At 36.0% G+C, this 22,209-nt stretch overlaps 1 protein-coding gene across 7 annotated transcripts in view; it reads right to left on the reverse strand.

Moving 5' to 3' along the window:
* The window catches only part of LOC145266389 (kinesin-like protein KIF3B), a 200,184-nt gene that overhangs the window by 32,580 nt on the left and 145,395 nt on the right, over positions 1 to 22,209 (reverse strand). For all 7 annotated transcript variants that reach the window (XR_013864711.1, XR_013864712.1, XR_013864710.1 and 4 more), the window contains 5 exons: positions 19,123 to 19,227; positions 16,468 to 16,587; positions 10,573 to 10,691; positions 4,266 to 4,379; positions 287 to 389 (listed from right to left, as the gene is read on the reverse strand). Coding sequence is in view for 4 of the 7 variants with exons in the window: in XM_080122024.1 (XP_079978150.1) it covers positions 287 to 389; positions 4,266 to 4,379; positions 10,573 to 10,691; positions 16,468 to 16,587; positions 19,123 to 19,227 (561 nt within the window). In the remaining 3 variants the exon portion in view is untranslated. The remainder of the gene's footprint in view (positions 1 to 286; positions 390 to 4,265; positions 4,380 to 10,572; positions 10,692 to 16,467; positions 16,588 to 19,122; positions 19,228 to 22,209) is intronic.

The following is a 22,209-nucleotide window of genomic DNA, read 5'->3' on the forward strand; positions in this document are numbered from 1 at the left end:
AGTTCTAGGAGGTTCGCTCTCCCAGGCTTTGCCTTCTAATCCTTTGGAAAGGCTAGTTTATTGCTAATTACCTGAGATGCCCCTATCAGGGAATGCCAACGAGACTGGTCAGGCATTTTTTATAGGCCAGAGTGCTCTTCCTATAAAGTGCTGGTCTTTCGAATCCTAATTTTCTAACCTTGTGTCACATCTTCCCGTCATGGAAGAGAGATAAACATCAGTAATATGAATAATCTAAATATCTCAGTGTGTACACATATACACACTTAATCAATGTAAAACTTACCTTAAACCGTGGGTTTCCTGTGACGGATCCAAGCCGTGCATATTCGGCTACAGGTCGGCGATTACCAACAGCGGACACCGGACGCTTGGCCATCGTCTGCGTGCTTCAAAAGAGAAAGAAAAAGAGACCGAAAACAGGTTATTAACTTTAATATAAGAATTGAAACTAATATAATAATAATAATGACATATGCTTCTTCTAAAAAAGAAAAAAGAAAAAAATAGAAAGAAAAAGGAAAAATCTAATAGAAACGAATTTAAAAAAAGAGGAAAAAAAAAAAGAAAGGTTATAGTCAAAATTGTCTGCTCTTTCTGATTTTCCGGTTTCTGCTCAACAAATAATATGACGGTGACAAGCAAGATAGGGTCCCTCCTGATTAATGATTATCTTCCTTTCAGATAACATGATCTGCCCCCCCCCCTTTCCCATGTTAAGAATGGCCTTCTTGTCTGCTTCACCATGTATCCAGCCAAATAGACAGCAGAAACCGAAAGTCATAAAGAACAGACAATCTTGACTATCACAAGACCCCCCCCCCCAACCTTTTCCGTTATTTCAGTATTTTACATATACTAGCAATGTAAAGCTTGGTCAATACTGAATGGGTGACCATTTTGAAATACTAGATGCTGTATATGAGTGAGTTCTCTGCTTACCCCGGCATTGTTATCAATCATCTTGGACTTATCTTTGCCATGAGAATTAAGAAATGCTAGTTTAGGGGAGGTGTGATTAGTGATTGTTCAACACTCCCTTCACAATAAACTGCCTGCACAGGTACTCTTACAGAGGGTATCTGTTATCTCTACAAACTGAATTAGAGTCGACTACTAGTTACATATTTTTTGCTAATAAATGTAAAGTAATTTTATCTGGGTATTTTGTTGGCCTAATGGATAACATTGCAAACTATGAAAACAATTATGATGAGTTCAAATCCAACTTCAGAATTATTATAGCCATTTCTGCACTCATACTACTGGGAAAGGTATGAACCCGTAATTTCCTTGTGTCAGGAAAACTACAGGAAATTAATGCTATGGAAAGTAAAGGTCTGAGAGTGAATGTTACAAAGATGAAAGTGATGATCAGTGGTCGTAGTGTTGGAAATCTTCCAGCAAGAGGACAGTTCCCTTGTTCACTCTGTTCCATCGGAAATAATGGTTAGGATGAAGTATGCTGACTTTAAACAGTCATACAGACACAAATCGTGTCGAATGCTCAGGCCACTTGATTCTGGCAGGTGTTCCAAAAAAAAATTTTTTTTTTTCTTTTTAAAACTCATTTTAGCCGAACGTAAATTGAAGTCGCATGAAATAGCAGAAAGTATCAGAAAGCAGTGTATTCACCATTTTGTATGAACAATGAGAAAGCTGTGTTCAAAGTGGATGCTGCATGCATTTGCTCACAGTCTATCCAAAATAGCAACGCATTCATGATTCAGAACATTGTTTATGGTCGCACGTCATATCAACATGCTATAAATGTAGGTGGGATCCGTAAACGTTAAGATGTTTTTAATTTATAATGACGGTTTAAGACCCCAATGATTCCGACAATCTTATTCATAACTTATGGTTAGTACAATCAACCAATGAGAAGCCTCCAACTTTATCACAAAAAATATCGAATTTTGGATTCAGTTCAGTTTGCTGTCAACCTCTGCTTTGAAAAGACTGAATTGTGACTGCATTGATTCTTCGCCGCCATCTTTGTTCTTCAGAATTACTCAACACTCGAAATCGTGACTGCATTGATTCTTTGCCGATTTGATTTACTACCGCCATATTTGTTCAACATAATGTCTCAACACTTAACAATGAATCATTATTCCTTTTATTCATAAATGACCTCCCTGATAAAATTGTCTCTGAGATGTGTACATTTGCTAATGACATGATGCTTTATAACAGGAATGAAGGGAAAGCGAATGAACACATTAAGTAAATGGCTGAAACCTTAGAGGATGACCTCCAGTCTATAGTGGAATGGGGACATAAATGGATGATAACATTCAACGCTGCCAAGACAAACTTCTTTCCTTTAATAATTACAAGAAACCTTTTTAAGCACTAATAGCTAATAATAATGGCTAATGATACACTATCTGAAAACTCTTTGTTTAAACTTCACAAGGAACATAAATTGGAACAGATACATTGCCAAGGCTGCTGCAAAGAAGGCGTGTTCTCTCTACCATGCTAGACGGTTACTTACACTTGAGAGTATGTTGTACCTCTGTAGCAGGTAAAAGCTGTCCAAAGCAACCCACTCCCTCCAAAATTTCCCTTTGCTGCGGACAGAAGCCACACTCGTAGATTTGAAAATCACTTCTTCTCATGTCTGTGATATCATAAAAACACTAGACTCCTCTATGGCGTGTAGGCCTGATTCTGTACCTGCTATACTAATTAAGAAATGCTCCACTGAGCTAGCCTGTCCTCTTCAAACTCTTCCAAAAAAAATGCCTAGCAGAGTCTCTTTTCCTGTTGGTTGGAAAATTGCCTCCATGGTACTAGTATTCAAGACTTCTGGCAAAAGAACTGACCCGCTCAATTATCACCTCATCAATCTTCTCCCTCTCTTTGCAAAATCATCTTTGAATCTTTAATCAATCAAGTGCTAGTCCACCATCTTGTAAATGCTAAGCTTCTTTCTGACCGTATGAATTTAGACAAGCTTGTTTTACTGTGGATATTTTAATCGTCATCTGAACACATATACCATGCACTGGATAAAGCAGGGGAAGCTAGAGCAGTAGTTTTTGATATATCCAAAGCCTTGATATATCCAAAGCCTTTGACAAGGGCTTCTCATAAAAATTAAATCCAATGGCATTTCTGGATGAATACTTAAATAATCGGATCCTTTCTAAACAAGAGAAATATCCAGGTTGTCCTCGATGTTCATACTAAACAACATTATATGAATGCAGGTATGCCTCAGAGGTTGAGCCTTAGGCCTTTATTATTTGTGATATTCATAAATTACCTCTCTGATAGATTGTGTCTAAAATGGGTACGTTTGCTGGATGACACCACATTCTATAATAGACACGAAGCAAAAAACGAATGTACGCATATCAAAGTCTGTAGTAGAATGTGGCCATAAACGGAAGGTAACATTTAATGCTACTAAGACTAAGCTCCTTTCCTTTAATTACAAAAACCTTCTCAACCACTAGTTGCCATCACAAATAATACCCTACTCTTCGGCTTAACATTCATAAGCAACATAAATTGGAACAAATACATTGAGGACATTGGCAAGGCTGCTGTAAAGAAGGTGGGCTCTCTCTATCATGCTAGAAAATTACTTACATCAGAGAGTATCCTATGTCTTTACAAATCTATGATTCATCTATGGATCGAGTATTGTTGCCACGTTTGGGTTAGTGAATCTACCACTAGTCTCTCGTTATTAGAGAGAGTCCCAAAAAAGTCGCCAACCTAATAGGTTCTGCACTATGAGTCAAGCTCCAGCCTCTGTTACATCCTTGTGCTTTTCTTACAAGTACTTTAATGCCCCCCCCCCCAACGTATATACTTCAGACTAACCTGACAAGCAACAAAAATATTTAATTTCATCTGTCCTATCTTTCCCCCAGTTCATTCCTTTCCCTACCTTCTCTTTTTTTTCTCCGTCCAGTCAAGTCCTCTCTCTGGCTGCACACACAATTATCTTCATATAGATTCCTTGAAGAACGTGTGAGCATAAAGGAATTAACTTGTTGATTAAAAAATGAGTTATTTACATAATCTGACTGGAAAACAGCTCCCCCCCACACTCCTATGAAAAAATCTGCACTAATTTAACCTTAAAGAATGAATAATTTTTTTCTATTATTTATCCGGGTCAATGTCGATCAAAGCAAATATCAATTTTGTGGGTGTTTGTTGTTTTTGAGTTTTAGCCGGACATACAAGCATACGCATGAGCAACTGATAAGATAATAATCATTATTGATATATGATCGTACTTTGATTTGGTGATGGTCTGCAGCTTCCATGTGTCATCATCTTCGTCAAACAGGACACGGTTCATGACTTTGTTTTTCTCTTCATGTGGTATGAAGTTTTCTATGATCAAAAACCTGCACGAAAGAAAAAAAAAAGGAAATGTTAAACACGTTTAATGATATAAACAAATCATAAGTCACACGTGACACTGCAACTGCCCGACAACGTAAGGATGGGCCAAAGTCTTATGTTACTTTTGCAAATTGTAATGAAGTATTACCAAAATTATGCCATAGAAGTGTTGATAACTCAGGAATGTTGAAAACAGCTAAAATATTACTGGCTTTTAACCAAACAAAAAGACATCGATTTCTCGATTTTGAAAAGAAAAGCAGCAACTGCATAGAAGATATTAAAATTTGTCTAGTTTTAAAGGAACAAAAAAGCTAATCTCATCCTATATGTATACATAACATTAGACTGACATAACATACATGTAAATTTTATAAAATTCAATTCCTTTTTCTGGTATGGCCAACCAAGACAGATTGGTCTGACATTTAACGATATTAGACCCACAACCACACATCACTTAATATACTAAAGCATATTCTAAGATACTTACGCACACAGTTGAAAAATTAATACTCATTAATAACGTCTTCAATTGAAAAAAATTTACCATATTCAAAAACACTCGTTTGGAAGCTGTTTTTTCTGCCGCATCAACTGGTTTATTCTGATTTAGGATTCTTAAACTGGATTATTATGAATGTGGATATTACCTCTTAAGACCAATTTGTTTCTGGACCAACCTGATTGCTCCATCCATCCATCCAGTGCAGCCGCAGTTTGTAATATAATTCAATTCATGATTACCAAAATTGTAGTTTGTAATTTAATTCAAATCTTGTTGGTAGCTGAATACTTGATGCTTCACCAGGGCTATCAAAGGGTATTTTTTATCGTGACACCATCACTAGATGGGGTGCCTACCACAACTTAAGAGAGTCCAATCTACCCCCGAGAGAAGGATAGACCGCGCCAGTTTCTTAACCTGGTATTTTACCTCACGGTACATACAGCGCCTCACCTTCCCAAGTGGTCACCCATCTGGTACTGGCCAGGCTCAACGTTGCTTAACTTCAGTGATCTGGCGACAACAAGTGTGTCAATGTGATTGTGAAATATATCTATGTACTTGATTGCTACATATACTTTTATCTCCATTTTTCATTTATAAAAGTTTATGAAATGCAGAAGCATTTCATAAACTTTTCCCACTAACTGTTTATGCATATATATATATATATATACATATACATATATATATACATATGGATTGGTTTCATATTGTAAAGTTTCAATTTATGTTTATATCAGCAAAATCATTTGCTGTAATGATTAATTTGCTAAAATCTTTCATCTGATGAAAAAAAACGCATTCTTTGAAACTTTGCGGGTTAAGGAATTATTAATGTTGCTTTCTGAGTTTCCTGTCGAACAATAAATTCTTGTAAGCTTATTGAGACTCTGGTGGAAACAAAAAAAGTATCTGATCTAGCAACATAAAGTTATATAAAAAAATGTTATGGAAGCAGATTGTATTCCACGTAAACTTCTCCGTCTTCTAAAAGCAGCCTACTGTGCATTTGTATGTAGGGTGGGGTTTCAGAACTCTTTGAAATATAGTCTAGTGCTCAACAAGGATGTGTTCTTTCACTTACATTTTTTCAATTATGCCATTAAGTGGATCACTTCAAATGCCTTAAAAGAGATTCCTGGTGTCACTGTTGGATGTCACTTTGACATAGATGATATTGTATTATGTATTGAGACTCTGCGCGCACACACATACACACACACGCATGACTGTCTGTAGATAAAACACACCGAATGATGGGGTGAAGCTGTCGAAACTGATGTCACCCAAGGTGAATAGGTCAATTGACCCCCATAGCTGTCAGGATTGAAATACCTACTAGAGAACAGGTCAATATATATATAAGCAGATGAAGCACAAGAGCCAGTTAGTCAAAAAGCGACAATAACACGAGCCACTGCTGAATCTACCCCCTCTATCTACTGCTTGGAAGCATGTACACAAGGCAAGAAATAAAATAATAATTTCATATTTTTCTAACAAATGAATTTGTGTTGTAATTTTGTTTTCTTGGCTATCAAGAAACTACTATCATTCAACCCAGCTATATCACAGTTGTGCTATTTGGTGAGACATTTGCTGATGTCCAGTTTGTTATTAATAAACTTTAGCATGTTCCACCACAGATTTGGAATAAAAAATCCTTATAACAGGCTTCGCCTTAACAGACAAAGCAGCGACTGTTCTCAATGGCGATGTTCTTGAAGAGGCAAAGAATTTCAAATATCTTGATGCCATCATCATGGATCAAGGTTGGAACCGACATCAAAACATAAACTGGCTTTTTAAAATTATGCTTTCTGCGGATTCAATTCCTGGCTCTGGTCAAGATCTGAGATCAGGCATAATACCAAAGTAAGGATTTACCATGTGCTGGTGCAATCAATCCTCGTTTATGGCAGTGAGTCCTGGCCTATGAGAGTGGAAGATATTAGGTGATTAGAAACTGTTGACCACCACTGCTTGCGTTGATTTTTTTGGTTGGTTGGTTGTTTTACGGCATATCAACCCTTTTCGGGTTATTTAATGCCGAATCCAAAGATTTTGAAGAAAATATTTTTTTAATAGAATATATTTGTTGTTTTCATGTCGGTTTCTATTTAACCCATAGTTGGGACCCTAACAGGTACTACCACTCCGGGTCAGAGTGGACCTGGGAGCAATGGTAATTAAAGGGTGGCTCCACACTCCCCAAAGCCCACAAGCTGGGGCCTCACCACTGGATATAGTTTAAGGTCATATCCAGGACTTCCATTGAGGGACTTTTACCCTCTGCAGGGGGGCAGTTGGCGTATTCTAATGCCCCACCGACAGGGCCGCTTGCGTTGAATCCTATGTATCTGATGGTAGCATTTACTCTGAACAACACAGTACATTTCTCCTGAAAAATTAACTCCTTTTACCAAGTGATTCTCACAGGACGTTTATGCTGACACTGGGTTATGCCCTTTGCTGTCAACCAGGAGAATCTGTCCATCTACGAAGCAATTTTCCCAGGTTCCCTGCAAGGTTGGAAAAATGTAGTGGACAAAGTAAAACCTGACTGATAACATTTAAAACTGAATCTATAGGGTTTGTTGGTGGAACAGTGAATGGCTAGATATCACCAAATTGTTGACTTCAAATTGTCAGGTTTCATAGACCTTTGCGAGGAATTTAATGGTCAGATCATGATATAATCGCATTGACACACTGGTTCTTATTAGATCACCAAAGTTAAGCAATGTTGAGTCTGATCAGTACCATATGGGTGACCATTTGGGAATACCAGGCACTGTATGTCGGAGGACGTTGATACTTCCACCAGCTCCTGCATTCCACCTAGCCTACAGCTGTTTCGACCCTGTCCTACCACTAGATCAAGCTGGTAGGGATGAGTGACGCTGACTGTGCAAAGTAGCTTCACCAAAGAAACAGATTTCCGTCATTCTTAGGATAATCGAATGGTCTTCATTGCTCTGACGGACAAACCACATTTTTTTTAGTAGCAAGAATGGATAGAGTTGGTTCAATCCACTGCGGATGTACACTGTTTCAAGTCAAGTATATTGGAAGATTTTTTTAATTAAAAGTTCAATTCCAGGAGTTGGAATTTCAGGAATCCTCAAAGTCCGATTTTATACCCTTTGACTCTCCAACCCTGATTTCTACAGCATTGTTGATAGGGTTGTCTTGTGAGATCTTATTTCTACCATATATTTTTTTAGTTCAGGTCCGGTTTTATTACACAACAAGCAGGCTGTGTCAATGTTATATAAATACAGAGAGATGCAGGTCCTTGACATAGAATAAAATTAAACTGAGACATTGAACCCCCAGGGACATAAATCAATATGCTATGAAAGCAGTGATACATTTCAACAACCAAACTGGAACAGTTAGGGTTGGGTTGTAAAAAAAAAAAAAAAAAAAAAAAAAAAAATGTTATTTTTCTAATCTTTAATGATTATCTTTTTTCCATACAACAATTAAAAAAAAATGTATAAGCGTCTATTGGGTTTGAGAGAGAGAGGGAGAAAGAGAGAGGGAGGCAGAGAGAAATAGTTTGTTTTATGGCATATCAACTATTTTCGGGTTATTTAATGCTAAATGAGGTCATTTTCGTAAAAGTTTTTATGCTTAAAGTTTTTATAACTTCAAATAATAATCATACATCAAAGATGGTTGATAACAAATAAAATCTTTGTTTGGATGGATGAAAAACGTGTACAGAAATATTTTAGCAAGTTGAAATGCAAAAATGTTTATTTCAATTTGCCAACAGGTTTTTTTTTTTCTTCCATTAACCCCATGTGAAGAGCGAAAAGGTATACATGACATTGTTGACGGTTGTTGTAAAGTTTGAATCAATGTGTGTTGCATGGTTGGCGTACAATTTAAATAGAGAAACTTGGTCACATCTTTGAAAACATTATTTTGTAAATTTAAATTGAGAATTTAGAAAACCAAATAATGTCATAATTTTTTTGTTTTTTTTATAAAATGATGAAAAATTTTTTTTTTCTGAAGTTTTTATTGTTAAGACAACTTTTGCAAAGAAGACTTTGGCTTTCATTTTGTTAGTGGTATTTAAATCCATAGTGTTTGTATAGTTCATCAAGCAGTTTACATTCACACACAAAATAAATCTAAACCGAAACATAAAAGGTAAACATAAGTAACGAATCTATATAAAAAAACAGTATGTATGTGTGAAAATATTTAACTGATAAACTCTTAAACTACTGATCACATAACACTGAAATTAACAGCAAATAGTAATCATACACCAAGGATGGTTTATAACGAGTAAAATCTTTGTTTGGATGAATGAATAACACATGGAAATATATCCTCAAATTTAAATGCAAAAATGTTCATTTCAACTTGCTGAAATATTTCTATTACTTTTGCGCATGTGCAAATTCATTTATAGTTTGAAGGTGTTTAATTTTAAATCTTCCTTATATATCGATAGCTTAAATGGTAGGAAACGCAGCTGGCGCACTAAATGTTTTGGTTTCAATTCTAGTTGTTGGCACTAAAGTCATTTTATTTTTTAAGTTTTGAAATGAGTATTATATATTAGGTACAATATAATATTCAATAGAGGATTAACTCTGTAATAATAAATACAAAATATGCATGAATTAAAATATATTTAAGCGTATTTCACAAACCGGCAAGGCCGAGTGCCCCCTTTTACAAACAAAAACAAAACCTCAAACACAACAGGCCCCCCTGGAAGCCTCCGTTCAGTCTTGAAAGACAATTGATACCCCGTGTAAAGGTAGTTGCGCGTGAAATTGTGAGACAAGGGTTGAGCAATCACCAACGACACCTCTCCTAGGTTGGCACTGCTTGAGTCCATTGGCAAGGAAAAGTCCAGAACAACTGGAAACAATGCCAAGATAAGCGGATCCCACAATCCCACTAACGCACTAGTTATACGCAGGAACACTTTTATCCTCAATTTTGACTTTACAAACTGCACACTCCTCAAGACTGAATCTTCTCTACAATGCAACAAGTGCATTGAAAGTGCTTTAATCCTTCAATCAATATCGAACATAAACTCTAGGCTCAACTCTTCTTCCTTAACCAAACATTTGGTTAAAATCACACTCAAACAATGTAATGTACTTCCCCATTGCACAACAAACTCTAATCTCGATTAAAGTACTTTTTTTTTTACTCCATCTCATCCATGCAAAACAGTCTGTAGATAATGAAAACATTTTTTCTTTTTTTCTTGGGTTGCGCATATCAGTAAGTGAAAGTATAATGCAATGCTCGTTGTGTAAACAAATCAAACTTTCAGCATTTGACAATGTTTATCATTCTAATTTCATCTATGCACTAAGCATCAGCCACATGGCCTAGTGGTTATGAGTGCAGACTGTTGCCAAGATGGTTGAGATTCGATCCTAGGCTATTGCTCATCTAGCCACACTGAAAAGCTGTGATACAAGGAAACAATCTGTGTGTGGATGACTATATAGTTAAACAAACAATTACAACAAGAACATATTGGGCGTGGGGCCAGCACCCCAACCCCGAAAAAAGAACTTCTTGCTACAAAAGCATCTACAAAGTTGTGGATGGCCTATGCCCCTCCAAGGGCTCAAGGCTATGGATGGATGGAAACAATGCATATTATTACAAGAACAGAAAGAGGTCTTTACTTTAATTTCAATTCCTTGGTAAGTTGCATTTGGGTGTGTTCGAGTTCTTGCCGTTCTTTAACGTGTCCTTCCTGAAGGTCTTGGATTTCCCACTTGGTTGACTGAAGCTTAGAGAATAACTGAAATATAAGAAAAAAAAAATTGTAAAATAAATGAAAAGTTGTTTTTTATGTAACACAAGATTTTTGTGTGCGTGTGTGTGTGTGTGTGTATACATATTTAAATAAACACAACATTTTTGTAGATATATATATCATCCATGAAGGGACTGTATCACCATATTTTTTCAATGTGACTAGATGAGTAAGAGCTTCAAACTAAGTTTAAAACCCAACCATTCTGCCAAAAGTTTAAGACCTTATCCATTATGTGACACTACATCGCGGTGTCACAGTTGCTAACACACTCTACAGCATGGCCGGGTGGTGATTTGACCATAAGCATAGAGATACAAAGAAATGCAATCCCAGAATTCCCTTTCTAGATCAACCTTTTTTCGGATGGACGACATGGGGTAAGCATGCGTGTTTCTGTCTCTCTGTGAATGCGAGGGGGCACCCCTTTGCATCAGCACTAGTTAGGACTATCTATGTAGTTAAGTCTAATAATTTTTAAAGTTTAAGTATTAATTGCTTTTGATCCTTTTTGTAAAACATTGTAAAACATTGTAATATATTTATGTATAGAAATAAAATAGTTAAGATTTCTCATAAATATTTCGATTGTTTCGTGTTGTGTGTTTTATTGAGTCTGCCATGAATGCCTCCATCAAACAATGGAGTGGTCTTGGGGACGAAGAAAGAAAATTCCAACCAGAATGCCACCAGGGTGAAGAAGTTGAGAGAATAACGGAGCCACACCCACATCCAAGGTACGATTTTCTTCTTATTACACAGACCCTAATGACTGGTCATCTTCACGAGACCACTTCTAAAACAATTAGTGTAACATGTGAAGCCAGTGACGAGCAGATCGTGTTGTATATCATCAGAAATATTCTTTCATATACACATTATCAGAGCTGCCTGAAGTGTTCTATTCTTTTATGAAAAATTATGCATTGCTGCTGATGGCATCCAGCAAATCTCTCTACCGTGCTAGAAAACTACTGACACCTGAAAGTATCCTGTACCTCTACAAGGCCACCATTCGCCCATGTATGGAGTTTGTTGTGACATTTGGGCTGATGCATCTTCTACTAGGCTCTCGCTCCTGGACAGGGTTCAAAAGAGAGTCGCCAACCTGATCGGTCCTGAACTGTCATCCAAGCTTCGGCCTTTGTCCCATCGACGAAATATTACATCCCTCTGCCTGTTCTACAAGTATTTTAATGGTGGATGCTCTGACGAACTACAAGTCCTTGTACCCCCTCAATGTAAATACCTCCAACAAACCCAACAAGCAGCAAAATTCCACCCCTACAAAATAGAGATCCCTAGATGTAAGAAAACCTTTTACTCTAATAGTTTTTTCCTAGAACTGCTAGACTTTGAAAATCCCTTCTGGGTTCCTGCTTTCCTAACTGTATTGGCATGCAAAAGTTCAAATGTAATGTGAACAAACATCTTGCTGCTCAACTTCCTACATCATATCCCTGCAACTTATGTCCCTGATAGTAGCCCCCTACATCAAAGTGGCAATGTGCCTTGTTTGGGGTGAAAATGTAATGATAAAAAAAATCCCTTACCAGATTAGGCACTTTAAGTGTACATATAGTTTTTTAATTAGTTTTTTGTTGTTCTTATGGATTTCATGAACCTATAATATTTTGTTATGACATCTGGTTGTCTAGCTCCACTGAAAAGCTGTGATACAGCAAAACAATCTGTGGATGACTGTGTATACATATCATCCACAGATGAACTGTATCACCATATCATTTTTTCAATGTAACTTTTCAGCTGCCTGAAGTGCTCTATTCTTTTGTAATGTAGTTATGCATTGCTACTGATGACAAACAACAATTTTTCCTTACCAGATTAGGCATTATAAGTGTACGTATAGTTTTTTAATTTTTTTGTTCCTATAGATTTCAAGAATCTATAATTCCTTGTTCTTCTTATAGATTTCAAGAATCTATAATTCCTTGTTCTTCTTATAGATTTCAAGAATCTATAATTCCTTGTTCTTCTTATAGATTTCAGGAATCTATTTAAAAAAAAATAAAAAAGCTTGAGTACAACATTTTTCACGTGTCTGAATTTTTGAGATGAGGACTGGTTATTCGAATTATTTAGAATCTTCAGACTACTGTTCTCATCTCAAGTGTCATTTTCGTGGTGCAGTGGTTAGAGTACTTGGAAAATATCAATTGTTAAAGATTCAATCCTCCGACCGAAAAATACAACTGAGAATTATTTAGTACCTCTATCCAGTCATGGCTTACATAACGAGAGCAAGCTACCCCTGTGAAGTAAATAAAGGGTTCCGTTCGAAATTCCGTCCAAATTCCTGAGTCTGACATTATATGTGCTAGGCTGGGTGTAAGGCCTCCATAAGCATCAGAGTCATCCTATTTTCCGAATCAATCAACCTTAGTTTTCTTTACTTTTACAAACAATATTATATCACAATAAATGGGTCAGAGAGCATCAATGGAATAAAGTCTTTCCACTGATAACAAACGGAAAAGTTTTTAATTATCCACAAGCATCCAGAGAGCAGGGAAACAGAGCTTGACTTTAGATTTTATTCACTCAAGTGGAAATTTTATATACACAACTGCTGAGTTACAACAAATTGTTTTTTCTTTTTCCAAATTGGTTTACATGTTGTGTGTGTGTGTACATATACACACACACACACACATACATATATATATTAATATACACATGTGTATATTAATATATATATATGTGTGTGTGTGTATATGTACACACACACACATATATATATATTAATATACACATGTGTATGTTGTTATTTTCGCAATAATGTATTAAATACATGTGTATGCTGTATTTTGCCAATAATGTGTCAAATGTTTTCCAAATGGTCTATTGTGTCTGGTTTATCAGTTTAGATATGGAATGTTACATATCTCCAAAGAAAATGGTCTAACGAGGTTAGCTTGCATGAACAAGGTGACCATTTGACAGATTTGTGAAATTATTCATTCATCAAATGTTTTAAAATGATTTTCAAAATAAATTTGCACAATTTATAAATGCTGTTCAGTCTCTAATAATGAATTGTCAATCCAAGCTGAACTTAAAATTACTGATAGTTGCCAAATCTGCAATTAAAGAAAATACAGTTATCAATTTAAAGTTTTCTACCTAAAAAAAAAAACCCAAAAAAACACTTTGTATATTCTGGTCAGGGGAGATGATGACATTAGTTTTTGCAGGGAGGTGTCTCCATTTTCCCAAATACAACATAGCTCTGGTATTCTCAAATGGTCTACCATCTTTTACTGACCAGGCTCAATGTCACTTAATCTGGGTGATCTAGCGAGAACCAGTAAGTTAAGACGATTATTCCATATACAGTGGAAACAATACTCTTTGCATGGGTGAGTGGTGGCTTTGTAAAGATACAGGATACTGGCAGATGTGAGAGTGTTTTCTACCTTCTTTGCAGCAACTACGAAAAAAAAATGATTACCACATGGATGATGCATAGCAACTATCTTCCATCTTCTGGTGACAGAGGAACAACTTTTAGATATGAAGATTAGCTGTGAATACCCAATAAGCAGTCCATGACCAACTGGTAGTCTACCCGGAAGGTGTACATGGGATATGCTCTAATCAGGAATGAAATGCATGCATATGTCTGATATAAAATTTACACTTGGCAGATGTCAGCTGCCATAAAAGCTGATCGACTAACTCGAGTGTCAGCTGTTGGTCTTGTTTTGTAACATACTTGGTATTGATCATGAACATGTACTAGACAAAAAAGGGCATTCTCCAAATAAACCTTCATGCATGCAGCTACCTGGATTATGGAGGTGGGAGCACATCCATGTCCTTTTGCAAAGCAATATGCAAATTAGTTAATAAGATGCCGACTGCATATACATGCTCAATATATTTAAAAGTTAATGTTCTATTTTGAATATTATTAATTTAGTATTTTAATCCCACTGTCAGTGCAATAAGTGTACCAACATATATTTATTTATATTTGTGTTACAGGAAATTAGAACAACATTAGTACCGTCGGTTGTAAATCCAAACAAAGGGGAACTATAATTGTTCCTCTTTACCAAACTCTCTTCAGCCTCTATTTATGTCTGTCTACATAGCAGACATAAATAGAGTATTGATGATACCAATGTCATTCTGATCGTCTATAATAAATAAATACTATGTTCTTATTTTCAATTTTTATTCATGATTGAGCACTCTTCTGGAGTTCTCTCCCCACTGACATGTACACTGCGTATAAAATTATTAACGAGTTTACATTTTTAAAAATATTTAAGGAACGAGTGAATAAAAATCCATGAAACTTTGAGAAAGTGCTTACGATACTATTCAGCTACTCCAGTCCGAAAATAAAAGTATTTAAAGCAGTATTAGCAAAACTATGGCAAAAGATTTTATTGACGAAACAAACTGCCTTGGTAATAATCTGACACACCTCAAATACCGTGGATTCAGCAATTATGATGGCAAGTTGTTTACATTGTGCGGAACAGTATGAAAGTTTCACAATACGCGCAGCTCAGCATTGCCAACGTTTCCGAAGCTTTTGATATGAAACTACCGGTAAGTTTCTGAATCTGGTAAAAAAATGTTATCTCGTTAATGATTTAACACTCGACGCTCTAGAGCTCTCGTTTAGTGTTATTTACTTTATGACTTCAAAATAAGCTTATCAGCAGTCGCATCAAGTTGCTGCATATGTCAAGCGGTTCTATATGAAAGTCCCAAGCATTCCAGATATTGGTTGTTTCTTCAGGATGCTGTCCCTCACACTGCAAGACCACCTATGTGTAAAGATCCGTCCTTGTTGCAGGTCACCCGATGTGGAGTCTGATCCTGTTGAAGCTGCAATGGTCGTGGTCGTGATTGTCCTTTTCCGGCAGTTTTTTTTTTTTTTTTTTAAATTTTTTTTACAAGATTCTTCCGCATCGCAGGCCTCATCGCCGGTCGCTGAAATTAATTAGCTTCTCATGTAGGTCAAAAGAAAACAAACACAGAGGTTTCTAGTCTACTAAAAGTTAATTCACAAAAATTACAGGTGTTTTACATATGTATAATTGTTCAGTTCGCTTACACCAGAAAACAGTCCAAAATCTTATTCTTCGTTCTCCACGATGGCAATGATGGAGGAACAGGGGATGTGGCGGCTCTCTGGGATTAGTGTTCTTGTCTTGAGAGTTAGCTTCTATCTGCTCTTTTCTGGCTCAGGCATTTGCTTATATTGGAAGGTGATGGGTTTTAGGGTAGGCTGTTCCCCAGACCAATCATCGCTGGATACGTCAATCCAGGGAATTCCCGGTTCTTTGCGTGAGGGCAAATCTGCATAGACCGACGAATCTGGGACCACAACTCAAATTCATTCATATGCCCAGAAAGGTTGACACTAACCTTTCGTACTCAAAAAAAGCCAGACATCCTTGAGCTGGAGTTCGTCAGACCAAGAATGAAATTATATTTCATCATAGCTTTCCAAATGACGTCACTGGTCATTTTTCTCAACAATAAAATATATGTCTGTTTTATAAAAACACAATAAATTCATCCTTTCAGCTAGGTCACCCGCCGCTGCTCGAGCACCCAATCTTCGTGGGAAATCCTTCATGCTTGAAGCAGACTTGTGCCAAGCCCTCATGGATTTCTTTGAAAGGAAACGAGAATGAAAGAAACGAGAACAAAAGAAACGAGAAAGAAAAAATAAAATAAGGGAAAGAAAAAAAGAAAAAGTATCACTGATTCTAACCTTTTTCAATTTCCTGGTTTTCACTTCAACTTCTTGCTGTAAAGAAGCGTACGTTTCTTGCAGTTCCAAAGCGGTTTCTTCCTTTTGGTCCAATTTCTGCTGCATTTCTCGCTCTTTACGCTGAAAAGAAAATTTTTTTCTTTTTTAGTCATAGAAAATTTTGAAATCGCATTTGTATATGAATTATAAGTGTTGGACAACAATATATTTTGATTATATGAACCGACTGATTTGATTAGACGCATATATAATTAAGAAACTTTAAGAAATCTTTATTAATTCCATCTGATGCTTTGTTATATAAAATTTAGGAGCATTAAAACAATTCTCATCTTAAATGTGTAGTTATAATACTACTATCAGTGTGGGAATGATTAATCGGAATCGGAAAAATCAGAACTTTTTGAGGTATCGGAATAGAAAAAAATTTGTGTATTTTCCGATGCCAAAAATGATTCCTTTGTTTATCTTTTTCTTAAATTTTATTTTGTTTATAACAAAATCTTAGTCTCCTAGTAGTAATAATGAATCAATAAATATTTATTGATTTTAAACTACCAGTAAAACTAAAATCTATAGATCACTTCCCTTCATAAATGCGCTTTTACGTTTGAGAAAATATATGCACCTTTAACCTGTGTTTTTACAATAATTGGGAAACAACTTTATAGTTAAATATTTAGAGATTTATTAAGAATCGGAAGCGATAATCATATTGGAAAAATTGAAACAAATAAAAAAAACGTCATGGGGGAAGAACGGGATGTGATGTTATGGCAGATAAATGGGATGAGACGTCATGGCGGATGAACGGTAGTGGCCGAAAACTGTGTATGTGTGTTTGAAAGTAGTAGCAAGCGTAATGTATGTTTGATAGCATTGCCTGTAATAGAAATAAAAATGAAAGCAGAAGACAATTCCATTCCAGAATTTTTTTAGAAGATTGATTATTCATGTTATTTGGGTTTTTCGGATTACTGTTCTCTGGATTTGAAAAAGAGTTTGTAAGAAAATAGTGGCCTACATTTTACGTTCAACTTCAAGATACTAAATATCTTAAAATGATATCTCACTGCTGATGCAATTCTCTACCTATATGAGAACCAGGTACATCCAAGGATGGAGTACTGTTGCCACATCAGGGCAGGAGCTTATCTTGCCTTGATAGAGTTCAAAATAGACTTCATAGCATAGTAGGGGATGCCCTTTTCTCTTCCCTGCAACCTCTTTCTCACAGAAGAGATGTTGCAAGTCTGTCTCTGCTTTATCGTTATTTTCATGGCAAGTGCTCGTCTGGGCTCTGATCTATGGTCCCTCCTCGCCAGATTGCACTATCAGTGGTTTCACCCACTCTTTGTCTGTGCCTAGACCTGAGCGTGGGTTCTGTGAGCAAGGTTTCTTTCTTGGAGTTGTTTGCCTGTGGAGCTGTCTTCTGTTTGCCTGCTTTCCAGCTGACTACAGTATGGTTGTCTTAGGGCCTGATGTGAATGGGTTCTTGATGAGTCGCTCTACTCAAGTTAACAAATTTCCATTACTAACGATTGTTACGTTGTCCGATTGGCAGCTGTACACTCTTGTCCTTGAGTGGCCTCTGAGCCTTGATGAGTGGTAATGCCTATGTAAAAAAACAAAAACAAAACGAAAAAAAAAAAACAAACAAGTTCTTGATGAACCATCCCCTAAGTAATCCTATTTACAAAATTTACACTACCTACGATTACTACGCTATAATCCCATTGACTAATGTACACCCATTAACCCTTATCCTCGAGTGGCCTCTGGGCCTTGATAAGTGGTGACTCCTTTGTTAAAAAAAAAAGGTCTAATCAATAATAATATCATATCTCTCTTGTGCATGTAATTTTTATTATGTTTTTTTTTTTCGATCTTTCTTTTTTTTTTTTATTTAATAATCATTGAAAAGTTTTTTTTAGTTTTATTTTAATCAAGAATTATTAAAATTAATTTTATTTATTATTTATTTTTTTAATTTTGTTATTAAATCTGCAAATAAAGACTAATTGTATTATTTTTATCTTTTATAATTTTGTTAAATTTTATTGTATATTTTTCAATAATGTCCTTTTCTTATATTTTATTTCAATAAATCGCTTCACCATAGAAATAGTGAAGAACAATAAAAGTGAAGAAACTGATCTGCCTTGTCATAGCTTCCGGTAGCAGACATGCTGGAAGTTAGGAAGTATGTTAGCTGACTATAACCTATTTTCTTCTACTCCACTTGGAATTAAAAAAAAAAAAAAACCCAATTTCGATTGATTAAAGCCAAGATTGAGATTGTCGGAAATGATTGAAACTTTTTTCAGTTTTCCTGCTCCCTCGCCCCCTCCCCCCTTTCTAAAATTCAATAACTCTTACACACACAATAGAAATACTGAAGAACAATAAAAATGAAGGAACTCAAGCGATGATAACGATTTTGAAAAAAATATTTCGCGTAGGTCTTTTTTTACGTCAACCCCCAACTATCATCACCATCACCTCACCGGGGTTCCAAAATCGACCTGCCCTAGTGGTGCAATTGTTTCCCAATACATCGATCAAAATGTTTTGTGAGAATAACATTCAAAATGTAAACAGTAGTCGAAAGAATACAAATTATTAATCATCCAAAAAATTTCCAAACGTGCTTACCTTTTGTTCAGCAATTTCTTTTTGACGTTGTTCGAGTGCTCTTTGTTGCTCATTGGTGTGGTCCACAATGTTTTTTCCTCCCATCAGCAGTTTGCTTTCCAGAGCCTACAAATATAACACAGAAAACGATATATAATATATCTGCATTATAATCAGCAGGGTTAGAAAAAATTAGCATAAATCACTAATTAATGGGCAGGTTGGTTGGTTGCATCATAAATCCCTAGAACTTTTCATTTTATCTAGATCAGCATTTCTAAATATTTCTACCCTTGTGAAACCTTTAAAATAAATTACATATCTCCAGGAACCCATTCTCAAAAGAAAAATTATATACTATACCTTCTTTAAAAATTTTTTTTATTTTTTTATTACATTTTCACCCCAAACAAGGCACATTGCCACTGTAGTTTTGGGGCAGCAACTACTGGGGCACTATGTTGGGATTTGGGTAGCAAGATGTCGGTTCACGTTACACTTAAACTTCTGCATGTCAGTACAGTTGGGGAAGCAGGGACCTGGAATGGAATTCCAAAGTCTAGCAGTCCTGGGGAAGAAACTACTGGAGTAGAAAGATCTTCTACATCTAGGGATCTCTACTGTGTGGGGGTGGTATTTAGCTGCCTGTCGGGTTTGTCGAGGGTGTCTACGTCGTGGGGGCACAAGTGTCTGCAGTTCGTCAGAGCATTCACCATTAAAATACTTGTAGAACAGGCAGAGGGATGCAACGTTTCATCGATGGGACAGAGGCTGAAGCTTAGATGCCAGTTCAGGGCCTATCAGATTGGCGACTTTCTTTTAAACCTTGTCTAGGAGCGAGAGACTAGCAGCAGATGCACCAGCCCCAATGTGACAGCAATACTCCATACATAGGCGAATGGTGGCCTTATAGAGGGTACAGGATACTTTCAGGTGTCAGTAGTTTTCTAGCACAGTAGAGAGAGCCTACCTTCTTCGCAGCGGCCCTGACAATGTTTTCAATATAATTGTTCCAACTCATGTTTCCTGTGAACGTTAGGCCAAGCAGTTTGAAAGATGTACTCTCAGACAGGGAGTCACTGGCCATTGCTATTGGTGGCAGAGAAGGTTTCTTGTAATTATTGAAGGAAACCAGTTTAGTCTTGGCAGCATTGAATGTGACCATCCATTTTTATCCCCATTCCACTACAGATTGGAGGTCATCCTCTAGTGTTTTTGCCATTTCTTTAGTTATGTGTTCATTTGTTTTCCTGTCATGCCTGTTATAGAGTGTGGTGTCATCAGCATATATACCCATCTCAGAGACAGTTTTATCGGGGAGGTCATTAATAAATATTAGGAACAATAGAGGTCCAGGGATAGACCCCTGAGGCACTCCCGCATTTATATCACACTGTTTAGATGTACGACCGTCGAGGATAACCTGGATTTTTCTCTTATCTAAGAAGGATTTAATTATGTTAAGTATTCTACCAATGATACTGTATGATTTAATTTTCCTGAGTGTACCCTCATGCCATACCCTGTCAAAAGCATTAGCTATATCTAGAGCTACCGCTCTGCCCTCCCCTGCTTTGTCCAGTGAATGGTATATGGTATACCTTTCTCAGAGGTGTTAAAAAAAAAGTGGTAGTAGCAGGGGTTGGGGGGGGGAGATCAAAACAACAGTAGATAGCCCGGGTAGAGCGAGGTGTTAAAAAAAGAAAAGGAAAAAAAGTGGTTGTTGCATGCATGACACATAATTGAGAAAGCAACACTATACAACACGGATTTGAAAGGTTGAAAAAATTAGCATAAATCACTTTAATTAATGGTTGGTTGGTTGGTTGCATCATAAATCCCTAGAACTTTTCATTTTATCTAGACCAGCATTTCTAAACATTTTTACCCTTGTGGAACCCTTAAAAATAAATTACATATCTCAAGAAACTGCTACCTAAAAAACAAAATTATATCCAATATTTTTCTCATTTTCATCATAGTTCACAGGGTAAATATCTTTTTTAAGGCAACTTCTGTGTAAAATTATTTGGTAATGCAAAATATGAAAGCTGTTCCAATAGTAAAGCCCTATTTTTTTTTTACTCAAAAAGTTGAAGAGCTATGAAGACAGGAGATGGTACCATTAAAATGAGAAACCTTCTCTGCTTCAGAATTTATTTTTCTACATGGTCACCATCATTCTCAATGCACTTTTACCAAGAATTCAATGATGCATTTCTGTTTCTAATGCATGTCTATGATTAGAACTGTTTTCTGAGAGTCTCACACCATCAATATCTGCAACAGAGAGATGAAACTTTTAGGTCATGAATGCATAAGTTCAGTTATTATAACAATACAATTTACAAATCTCTTTGACCATTTGGGTGAAACAAAAAATAGGAAGCATTACTTTTGAACATCCCTTGTAATATTCATAGTTTAATTTGAAAATTTAGAAAACTGAATGTTATATAATAATTTTTTTTTTTTTTTCGGAAGCTTTCGTTGTTAAGGCAATTTTTTCAAAGAAGGTTTTGTGTTTTTTTTTTTTTCTTCATTTTGTTAGTAGTATTTAACCCCGTGGGGTCAACGCCATGTAAAGAGCGAAAAGGTATACATGACATTGCTGACAATTGTTGTAAAGTCTAAATTCATGTGTGTTGCATGGTTGGCGTACAATTTGAATAGAGAAACTTGGTCACATCTTTGAAAAAATTATTTTGTAAGTTTAAATTGAAAAATTTAAAGAACAAAATAATGTCATAATTTTTTTTGTTTTTTATTAAATGAGGAAAATTATTTTTCTGAAGTTTTTATTGTTAAGACAACTTTTTGCGAAAAAGACGTTGGCTTTCATTTTGTTAGTGGTATTTAAATCCATAGTGTTTGTATAGTTCATCAAGCAGTTTACATTCACACACAAAATAAATCGAAACCGAAACGTAAAAGGTAAACATAAGTAACGAATCTATATAAAAAACAGTGTATGTATGTATGTATGTGTGAAAATATTTAACTGATAAACTCTTAAACTACTGATCGCATAACACTGAAATTAACAAGAAATAGTAACCATACACCAAGGATGATTCATAACAAGTGACATCTTTGTTTGGATGGATG

This window comes from Euprymna scolopes, chromosome 41, assembly GCF_053919585.1.
Source record: "Euprymna scolopes isolate OS-2025 chromosome 41, ASM5391958v1, whole genome shotgun sequence".
In the NCBI taxonomy this organism is placed as follows: Eukaryota; Metazoa; Mollusca; class Cephalopoda; order Sepiida; family Sepiolidae; genus Euprymna; species Euprymna scolopes.